Raw genomic sequence first — 11,061 nt, forward strand, 5'->3', positions numbered from 1 at the left:
TACCCAACAAACACTGTGTAGAAAACTTGTTTTATTTACACTTTGAGGCACCTAGTATAAAAGCTTGTACAGAAATTGACAACAGCACTCATATGCATCACATTGCAAAGATCGAGAACCAGATTCTGAATTAGAATGGAAAAGTTTGAATTGACAAAAGGAGACCAGCCATGTCATTTTGAGACATTTGATGCATAATGGCCTTAAACAAGCATGGAAGAGCCAAGGTAAGCTTAAGAGCATAAGGTGTGAGATCTAGGATCAGTAAATGAATGATGAAAGAGGTATTGGTCGCTGTTCCCAGGTATGCTCAGTGCTTGACTCGTTCTTTCACTTCGCTTGAATCTATTTCACATGTTAGGGTGGGTGGTAATCTATAAATAACATGCACCATTTATGAAAAACACACAGCTACATGAAGTCATTGTCCTCTGAAGTATGCGGTCCCTTCACTGGGAGTTATAGGCTCCTGCAGCCAGTAGCAGGTTGCGTCTGGTGAAGTGCAGGTGTGTGACGGGAGTGGATTTGCTGTGGTACGTCCCCAGCAGCAGCTCCTGGGAGTTGTCAGGCAGGTGAATGTGGCCCGTCGCTGCGGTGAAGTCGTCCGTCTCCACGTCATCGAAAGCCTTCATGGCGTCCCACAGCCGAACTGTGTTATCCATAGAGCCTGGAACAAGACACAGCATTTCAAGCTGAATTTAATTACTTTTATTACTATTAGCCCTGTAAAGCCTGAGATCTGATATAAGTGTGGGGAAAAAAAATGATTATTTGAAATGGAAGTTTAGTGAACCTTCAATGTGTTTAATTAGTATCATATTTGACACATAAGGCTTTTATGGCTCATAGTATGATAAGAGAATATGGAGCTCATACTCTGGGATAAAAAGACCTCAAGTTTCTGATATTTATATGGCCAGAAATAAGGTGATATTCTGATAGCTTTGGTCAGTAGGCGGCCGAGGAGAGAAGGGTCTTTTGTGGCTGTTCGAACGCATTCGACCACATAAGCATCTTCACTATTAAAGCAGTCCGGTCGAATGCGTTTTTACTACCTCTGGATGTGGTCGAAACGTTTTGGACCCCATTTACACCTGTATTTAGAGCCCACTTGTGATCCGATCGACCAAAACGCATCCTAATACCAGGTGTAAACAGGGGCCTTAGAGACTTGTATCAAATGTGATACTGTAGAAACACTATAGATCAATCCAATCAAAACTAGTCCTAATCTGTGGTCATAAACGCGGTCTTGCGATACAGAGCCAGCAATCCTAACCTGATGCGAGGATTTCTCCATCTCTGCTGAACTTGAGGGCATATATTGTGTCTGTGTGGCCCTTCAGTTCTCCGATCATCAGTCCATGTCCAAGATCCCATAGTAAAACTCTCCCATCTGTGGAGCCAGATGCCAGGAACTTTCCATTAGGTGAGAATGCTAGAGAATGGATGGGCCCCTGAAATCAAACATTATCACTTTTTATTATTACACGTATGACTCAGAAAATCATCAGAAAAATGGGGGTATAAAACGGTAATTGGTTGATCAACTGCAAAGAATGGGCATAAGAAAGAAGAGTTGAGCAGGTTTTTCAGTGATGGGTTTAAAATGACATGAGAGGGAATAGCTTTTATTGAAAAATGTCTATAGTTTGATTTAGTTAACGTCAATTAAAATAAGCAGAAAAAATATAAATAATAGATCAATTTAAACTTAAATTAGAAACGGAAATAAGTCTAAACTAAAGTACTAAAATGAAACGGAACTAATAAAACATTAAAAATGACAAAAACGCATAACAAAATGGATAAAATTAAAACAAAAATATAATTCTAATTATTATTATATACTATAATAGTAGGCCTATAATATGAAAGAGCTTCACAGAGGTGATGCCATGCAATTCAACGCAAAATGGATTAATGTAATTTCCTGTGCAGTGCTGAGATCATTCATTCAGTCACCTTTGGAAGCCTTCAATACCTTGTGACCTGTAAAAATGCGGACACAGTTTCCGTTCAGGACATCCCAGAGGCGTACAGTGCGGTCGGTCGAGCCTGTGGCCACATAGTTGGAGTTGGGGTGGAATCGCGTGCAGGTGACGTCAGCCAGATGCCCAGCAAATATACGCAATGGCTGGTAATGATCCGTCGCCCAGAGCCTGGGAAGCAAATGAAGATTTAACATCAATATTTGATTACGGTCTAGAAAACATTTGCAATATCTTTTCATTCATTGGCAAGTCTCTTTTTTTTCCAATACAAGATTTTGACCAAAAATTGATGCACCTCTCGCTGGAAATGAATGTTGACTTTCGTTGGCTTTTAATACATTCTAATGTCTTGTTTTGTTCTTCTCTGTTTCCTTTGTGGTGTTATCTAAGGGTCTTTTTATTTTGTATTGTATTTTATCTATCTATCTTTCTATACACACACACACACACATATATATATATATCACAGTACAATATTTATACATTATGCTAGTATATGCCATTATAGTAAATGTACAGTATTAGTACACACTGATTTAAATAACATCATTACAGTAATGAGAATCTAGCGTACCGTGCCACTCTGTCGTGTCCTCCAGACACAAAGTAATAGCCGAAGGGTGAGAACTGGGTGTCCCACACTGGATAGTTGTGTCCTTTATACCCCACGAGACATGTAAACGTCTGCAGGCTCCACAGTCTGACTGTACTGTCCTCAGAACTGGACAACAAATAGTTCCTAAGAGACAGATGAAGATATTAAACCACACTGTCAGCTCAGCTGTTTGAGAACGCTTCAAAACTGCAGAACAATAACAAATCATGCAAAAAATGTTTCGTCGATAGCAAAATAATAGTTTGGTTAGTCCCGTTGTCCTGCATTACTTAAAGGAGCATTTCATGGAGATAGAAGTTACTTTTGAGGACATGTTTGATACCTGTCTGGACTGAAGCTGACGCCATACACCGGCCCGCTGTGACCGTGGAGGATTTTAGACTCACTGGCCGTCTTCTCATCCATAATCCTCTCCAGAACGTCATCAGACTCTTTATCAATCAGATTCAGGTCTAGAGAATAGGACAGCATGATTAAAATTGCTTACACTGGGGTCTATAAATCAAAAATCTTTAAAGAGATCTGTTGATCACATAAAGCGATCAGAAGATTAAACCGCTTGATTCTTAGGGATTTGTTTTACGATTGCAGGAATGTGATAAGGTAAAGACCAAAAGGAAAGGAAACGAGCGATCATTTTAAACCCTGGTTGAGATACTAAGAGCATACAGACGCAGAGCCGTCAGAAGCAAGCCATGCATGAAATAAATGTATTAGAAAAGCACTATTTGCAGTTTGTTTTGAAAATTCTTACAGCATTTCAGTATCCATACAGTCAGACTAACGCAGTTCACGTGGGTCTCAGGTAGAAAAAGACGGACATTTGTATAAATAGGGAAAAATCACCCCATGATCTCTTTATTAATGTCAGATTTTTGGGTGAATAGACTTTCAATGGGGTGACAGAAATTTCAGATTTCATTAAAAATATCTTTATTTGGGTTTCCAAGTCTTATGGGTTTGCACGGTGTCTCAAGGAACGACATGAGGTTGAGTACATTATGACAGAATTTTCATTTTTTGGGTGAACTATCCCCTTTTAGTGTTTAAAACTGGAAAAAAACTCATAGGATTGTTAAAACTAGAGTAATAAGAAGGTACGTGTACCTGCTGCAGATTTGACTTTGCGTAATTTTTTGGGTGTGACGGTCCAAACGCGGACTGTGGAGTCTGCAAATCCTCCCGCTAACAGACTGGAGTCGTCAGTGAAGTCTACCGCCGTCAAACCCTGAGCGACAACACAATCAGCACGGGCCGAGTTAAGAAACACCAAACTCGATCATCAACATATACAACGCCAACCTGGTAGGCGTTGAGGAACGTATAGAAGCAAATGGAAGGCAGGTTCTCCGGGCTGAGCCGGATTCTTTTGGTGCTCTCCTTCATGTACATGATCTTATCCAGTTTGTCCGAGTCCTTCAGCTCTGGCAGAGGGATCCTGTCAATCAGACATCAGCCCAAAAGAATAACAGATTATGAAACTATACATACCGTTTCAAATCATTTTAAAGTTGAGAGTTCAACCAAAAATGTTTCATTCGGTCATCATTTACTGGCCCTCAAGTTGTTTAAAATCTGTATGAATTTCTTTCTTCTGCTGAACACAAAATATGATATTTTGAAGAATATGAGTGATCAAAACGTTGATGGACCCAATTGACTTCCATAGTACGGGAAAAAAATACTATTTAAGTCAATGGGGGCCATCAACTGTCTGGTTACCGATATTCTTCAAAATATCTTATTTTATGTTCAGAAGAAGAGAGAAATTCATACAGGTTTGAAACAACTCCAGGGTGAGTAAACGATGACAGAATTTTAATTTTTGGGTGAACTATCACTTTAAGCATAATCAATAAGTTCTCATAAATTCGCATTTTATTTTATCTGTAAAAGTTCAATATACACTAGCATTCAAAAGTTTGGGGTTGGTAAGTTGTTTTAATATTGTTAAATATTTTTACTATTTAAAACAACCGTTTTCTATTTGAATATATTTTACAATGTAATTTATTCCTGTGATGCAAAGCTGAATTTTCAGCATCATTATTCCAGTCTTTAGTGTCACATGATCCTTCAGAAATCATTCTAATATGATTTGCTGCTCAAGAAACATTTATTATCATTATCAATGTTGAAAACAGTTGTGCTGCTTAATATATTTGTGGAAATCATTATACTTTTTTCAGGTTTCTTTGATGAATAGAAAGTTAAATAGAACAACATTTATTTCAAACAGAATAGTTTTTGTGACATTATAAATGTCTATACTGTCACTTTTGATCAATTTAAGACATCTTTGCTGAATAAAAGAAATAATTTATTTAAACAAACAAACAAAAAAACTTAACCCCAAACTTTAGAACAGTAGTGTACAAGTAATCTCAAGCTGAATGATGAGCTTCTGTCGAACCTGTTCTGTTGAGGGGCGTTTGGGTCTTGTTTCTTACTCTTAGAGCCTATACTGTCCTTTTTAGTTTTCTTCTTCTTGGGCTTCCCTTCCTCATTCTCGGCTTCATCATCTTCATCATCTAGCGGGACTTCAATCTCTGGCTCCTTCAGCAGCCCGTAGAACACCTGGTACCATAAGAAGAAAGACGGCACATTATTAAAACATACAATAATATTCAAATACAAGAGGATTTCAATTCAAGAGTGATATTCAATTATGAGATGATTTACAGTCTCTTTTAGTCTTTTATCATAATTCATGAACAAAATGTAAAAGAGGAAACTTTCCTGTTGTTGTTTCCTCCTTCCCATCCCTTATATACAATACCACCTTTCAAAAGTTTGGGGTTAGTAAGATTTTATTTTAAAGAAAATTAATACTTTTATTAAACTGATCTAAAGTGAAAGTAAAGACTTGTACATTGTTATAAATTTCATCAAAGAATCCTAAAAAAATGTATCACAATCAAACAATATGAAGATGTTTTCAACATTGATGATAAGAAGAAATGCAAATCAGCATATTCATAAAATCAGAATGATTTCTGAAGGATCATGCGACACTGAATTCTGGAGTAATGATGCTGAAAATCCAGCTTTTCCGCAGGAATAAATTACAATTAAAAATATATTCAAACAGAAAACAGATATTTTAAACTGTAAAAATATTTCACAATATTACGGTACTGTTTTCTTATTCTTTCAAAACTCAACCTTTTGATTGGTACAGTTTCCATAAGGAAATACATGCTCTTATTACATATCTAACCTTGGCTTTATTGACTTCTCGTTTGGCCTCTCCCCCAAGGCTGCCGGACATGCTGTCGATCTGACCCTTGCTGCGGGGCATGCCGTCAAAGATGTCGATGTACAAGTGCTCTTGAATGATGTTCCATATCTGGTTATTATGTCTTTCCTGCAAGTGTCTCTTCAGAAGCTGGTACGAGTCTCTGGAGATGCGCAACACGAAACGGCTGGTGCGGAAATCAAGCAGGGCCTCGTTCCCCTTCATGTGCTCTTTCTTACTGAGGCCGCAAAGAACACGCAGGTCATCCAGATAGTAACACTCCTGATCACCGCTAAACCTATCGGCAAAAAGGAAAAAAGTGAACTGGTTAAGCCACAACGTTAAGACTGAATAACGGAATAAAAAAGTCACATGATGATATTGATATCATCCCTGATTAACTCCACCAGGTCGGATTTTCTGACGCTTACTTGTCAAAGAAAGCCTTGGCTTTGGCCTCGTTGTTGTTGTAGACCAGCTCCAGGTACATGTGTACGAACAGAGGATAGAAGAGCTGGGACAGTTCGGCTCGGTGGCAGTCCAGCACTGACTCTATGAAGTTCTTCAGGTCGCTGTAGTACACTTGATACAGAGATGGATCCCCCTGCTGACTGTACGCTGACAGCACCACACGGACATCTGGATGGTCTTCTGCCCCTGCAGCATACAACATTAACATCAATGTTAACTAGGGCTGCAACAACTAATCGATAAAATCGATTATAATCGATTAAGAAAATCGTTGTCAACGAATGTCATTATCGATTAGTTGGTCTGCTTACGTCACGGGGAGCGTTTACTGGTACGCACACACACGCAAGGTCTCTCTCCCTCAGGCGCTCTGCCGAGCGCGCGCGCTACACGGTTTGGAGCAGTCTCTTCTGTCTCGCATGCGCGCTCTTGCTTGCGCGCTCTAGATTTCGGGAGTTTGAACTAATTCGCGGACATCAGGGAGCCGCAATCAATATGCGGGAGACTCCCGGGACTTCCGGGATCTTGGGATGTCTGTATTTTGTCTCGAGCATCAGGTTGTGCAATCAGTTCGCTCGCAACGTAAGTGATGGATTAAAATAGCGCTACCGCAGAAATAGGTTAAATTAAAACGGTCTTTACAAAGCGAAGCACTAAATATAAAGGCAGTTAATAACAGCAGCAGTAAAATATTGTTTTTTAGTCACTGTACTCAGTGGTTTTCAGCGAATGCTTGTGCACTAATGCATAATTTCTCCTGTCCTTTACTCAAGCCTGTTAGCTTGCTGGGTAACGTTACCTCCATTCCGTTCTCTTTTTATAGCATTTGTCTACTAAGTTTTAATTGTTTTTCAAACGCGATCTACTGCGGCTCTACATTCACACAATTGTTTTCAGTCTTTCTATATTTATTTAATCAATTTATCCTTATATTATTCTTTTATATATTATATTAATATAATATATATTATATTCTTTATCCTTATATTCCTTATATATAATTAATTTTAAATAAAAATTAAATGAATTATATATTTTAGATGTTTTTAGTTTGTTTTTAGTTCAGATATTCACATCTGAACAACATGTCTGTGTAAATTTGTTTTAACAAAAATTTTGTTAAAACATAATATGTTGGATATCATTTTTTTAACAATAATCATGTTTGTCAACTTGCCATCAGCAATTATCATTAAAAACAATGCAAATATTGATATTAGTAAAACTCAATGTGTGGCTTTTGCACTTTTTAAAGTACACTTTTACACATAAATACCCTGATTTACGGGTTTATTTAGTTATAATAAAAAAAAATCTAATTTAATTTCTATCCGATTAATCGATTAATCGAAAAAATAATCGTCCGATTAATCGATTATCAAAATAATCGTTAGTTGCAGCCCTAATGTTTACATCAATGTCACACATTAATGTAATATACAGTAGTCAACATTTGAAGTGGATCAAAAAAGTTCATCAAAGTTGTCCTAAGTATTGTTCAAAATTCATGTATAACGACGATGAAAGGTTTTGATCCACTTCAAATGTTGACTAATGTATATATATTTATATTTTTATATACATGTATCAAAAGTTGGGGATCGGTAAGATTTTTTAAAAGAAGTCTCTTCTGCTCACCAAGGCTGCATTTATTTGATTAAAAATACTTTTTTATTATTGTTAAATATTATTACAATTTAAAATAACCATTTTCTATTTTAATATATTCTAGAATGTAATTTATTCCTGTGGTAAAGCTGAATTTTCAGCATCATTACTCCAGTCTTCAATGTCACATGATCCTTCAGAAATCATTCTAATATGATTTGATGCTTAAGAAACATTTCTTATTATTATCAATGTTGAAAACAGTTATGTAGGCTAAATTTTTTTTTCAGGATTCTTTGAATAATAGAAAGTTAAAAAGAACAGTATTTATCTGAAATAGAAAGCTTTTCTAACATTATACAGTACACTACCGTTCAAAAGTTTGGGTCTTGTAAGATTTTTTATTTAATACTTTTATTCAGCAAGGATGTATTGAATTGGTCAAAAGAGACAGTAAAGACATTTGTAATGTTACAAAATAATCTATCTAAAATAAATGCTGTTCTTTTCAACTTTCTTTTATCAAAACATCCTGGAATTTTTTTTGTACACAACTGTTTTCAACATTGATAATAATAATAAAAAATTTGTTGAGCAGCAAATCATCATATTAGAATGATTTCTGAAGGATCACGTGGATCAAAAAAACATTGTATATATAGTAGTAGTGATTAGTTATTTAAAGTAAAATGCCAACAAAATATGGTGTGCAAGTACTCATAAATAAGCAAGACTATGAAGGGAGGACTGAAGAATGATGTTATTGAAACAACTAACGTGAACTAAGTCGAGCAATGCATGATAATAAGCAAGAGATAAAGCAGATTTTGTACTGATGCTTTAATAATTTAAACGATGCATGGTGTATATATGATCAGTGAGAAGCTGTAGGTGCCACTCACTCTTGACTGGCACGGGGGTCATCGTGCTCTGGGGGGCGGCTGCTGCTGTGATGGACACCCGGCTGAGCAGAGAGTTCTCATCCCCTCCATCTCCGTCTCCTTTCCCTCCTCCACTGCCATCGGCTGCCAGAGAGTCCACCTGGTCTTCTGCGAGACCCGCTTCTCGCCTCAGGATCTCGACCGACTCTGACAGTTTATTCCGCTTTAGAAACTGCAGCACTGCGATCAAAGTTTGTTGGTCCTCCTGCTTCGGGGCTCCGCCGGCGGGGGCAGCGGTGAGGGGCGATGAGGAGAGCGCCCCGTTCCCAGTGTTCCCCGAGAGGTTTAACGTCCCATCGCTAAGTATTTCAGGCTTTGTCTCTTTCTCTGCGTCCAGCTCCATCGGTCCATCTTGCAAAGCCGCCATTTTTCCCCCGGCGCTGAATGCAATGACGTCACGACGCATGCAGCGTGAAGTACGCCGTGACGTACGCGCGTGGCGTTTTGTTCAGTGAGTCGACGGAGAGAAAAAAAAAGTCAACGGAGGAAAATTTGTTATGAATTTGATAGATATTAGGAAGGAACCAGTAATTAGCATTTCTTTTTTTAAAGGGGGCAGTATTTCTGAGGTATATTTACTTTTGGAACTTCACAGACGGCCTGGTTCCCCTGTCACCCAGGCCAGAACCATATAACGTTAGAGATAACAATTGTTATGGCACTGGTGTCACCCAAAGACGGGCTTCAGGACAGCCTGAATCTGCTGGAGGATTACTGTCAGTCCTGGGCCCTTACAGCCAACCTCCAAAACTAGGGTAATGATATTCCAGAAACGCTCCAGATCTTAGGGACCCACACACACACACACACACACACACACACACACACACACACACACACACACACACACACACACACACACACACACACTCACACTATCTTACAGAACCATTGAAACCACAAAAACACACACTAAAATTCCAAATCTGGCTTCATAACAATAATTGAAGCAATTTTATATGGCAGTGAAGTGTGGGGTCCTACTATAATTTTGATTTCAAATTTGATTTCTTTAATTAGGAAAAACGTCAGATTGAAACTCTACATTTAGAATTCTGTAAAAGAATACTCAAAAGTCCAAAGAAAAACACCAAACAACGGATGCAGGTTAGAATTAGGCCAATACCCTCACCTTCTAAACAGCCTACAAAAAAAAGAGCCATCAAATTCTGGAAACTTCTTAAAACAAGTGACCCCAACACATACCATTACAAAGCTCTAAAACACCAAGAGCTGAACCTAACGAAGAGTCCCCTGTGCCAGCTGGTGCTGAGACTGACTGACCTCAGGACAGACACACACTCACATACGTTCGGCCTACACAAATTATGAACAAAAAGACAAGTACATCACCTATTGGACAAACACTTTTAAAACCCAACACAAACTGGAATGTTATTCGGCCTTAAATTGAGAATACAGTGTTGCTAGCTACCTGAGCAGTGAAACTCAGGAAAATATTGACTCTGCGAGCACAGTCTGGCCGTAGAGACGGGGCGGCGCACACAGACATGGATCTCCCGTGAGGACAGACTCTGCTCGCACTGCATCCTGGGAGAGACGCAAACTGAGCTGCACTTCCTCACAGAATGCCCAAAATATCCAAACATCAGAGACCCCTATAACCCCAAAATGAATCAAATATTTTCCCAATTTAACATCTATCAACCGAAAAACTTTGTTTCATTCTTGGCAAAAAAAAAAGAAAGAAAGAAAAGCCAAATGCACAAATATAGCCGCAGGATTTGTAGCATCTTGCCTTCTCCCGAGGGACAACCATGAAACAAACGACCAATAAACACTCTCACAGCCCAAAACCAACCCCCCATTAGGCCAATTTTGAATTCTAAGTTGCTACATGACTTCTGTATTATAATCTTTTATTATTATTGTTATTATTATTAATTGTATTTTATTATATTCGTTGTTATTATTATTATTTCCTATCTAGCCATGTGTATATTATATTGTCTTTTTTATTTAGTTTTATTATTATTATTATTTTCTACAAATGCTTTACCTAATGTTCAGATGTTCTAAATCATTTTTCTATGTTGTTTTAATGCTTTGGCAATACAATATTTTTTTTTTGTCATGCCAATAAAGCTTTCTGAATTTGAGAGAGAGAGAGGGGAGAGAGAGAGAGAGAGAGAGAGAGAGAGAGAGAGAGAGAGAGAGAGAGAGAGAGAGAGA

General features: G+C 38.0%; 1 protein-coding gene across 2 annotated transcripts; it reads right to left on the reverse strand.

Moving 5' to 3' along the window:
• Positions 1–11: 11 nt before the first annotated feature.
• taf5 (TAF5 RNA polymerase II, TATA box binding protein (TBP)-associated factor) lies at positions 12–9,264 on the reverse strand. Of its 2 annotated transcripts, XM_077246191.1 has the most exons (11): positions 8,830–9,263; positions 6,280–6,505; positions 5,831–6,146; positions 5,024–5,187; positions 3,913–4,048; positions 3,718–3,838; positions 2,933–3,062; positions 2,569–2,733; positions 1,985–2,162; positions 1,280–1,457; positions 12–667 (listed from the first exon to the last, which is right to left on the reverse strand). In XM_077246191.1, exons 1-11 carry the CDS (start codon positions 9,233–9,235, stop codon positions 450–452), a joined length of 2,238 nt encoding a protein of 745 aa, XP_077102306.1. In that variant the 5' UTR covers positions 9,236–9,263; the 3' UTR covers positions 12–449. The 2 variants fall into 2 exon arrangements, with proteins under 2 accessions (XP_077102306.1, XP_077102307.1); XM_077246192.1 differs by lacking the exon at positions 12–667 and having other exon boundaries at positions 1,286–1,457; positions 1,966–2,162; positions 8,830–9,264.
• Positions 9,265–11,061: the final 1,797 nt, after the last annotated feature.

The sequence above is a fragment of the Siphateles boraxobius genome, unplaced genomic scaffold, assembly GCF_051911475.1.
Source record: "Siphateles boraxobius isolate OS27281-9 unplaced genomic scaffold, OSU_SipBor_1 29, whole genome shotgun sequence".
NCBI lineage: Eukaryota > Metazoa > Chordata > Actinopteri > Cypriniformes > Leuciscidae > Siphateles > Siphateles boraxobius.

What these genes read in the sequence shown, in the direction of transcription:
- taf5 (XM_077246191.1), bottom strand. Translation starts at nt 9,235, where the DNA reads ATGGCGGCTTTGCAAGATGGACCGATGGAGCTGGACGCAGAGAAAGAG. An exon ending in GTCAGCTTCAGTCCAGACAG is followed by an intron (nt 2,734 to 2,932) that starts GTATCAAACATG and finishes TCTGTCTCTTAG; the next exon opens with GAACTATTTGTTGTCCAGTT. An exon ending in GCATTTTTACAGGTCACAAG is followed by an intron (nt 1,458 to 1,984) that starts GTATTGAAGGCT and finishes GTTTGATTTCAG; the next exon opens with GGGCCCATCCATTCTCTAGC.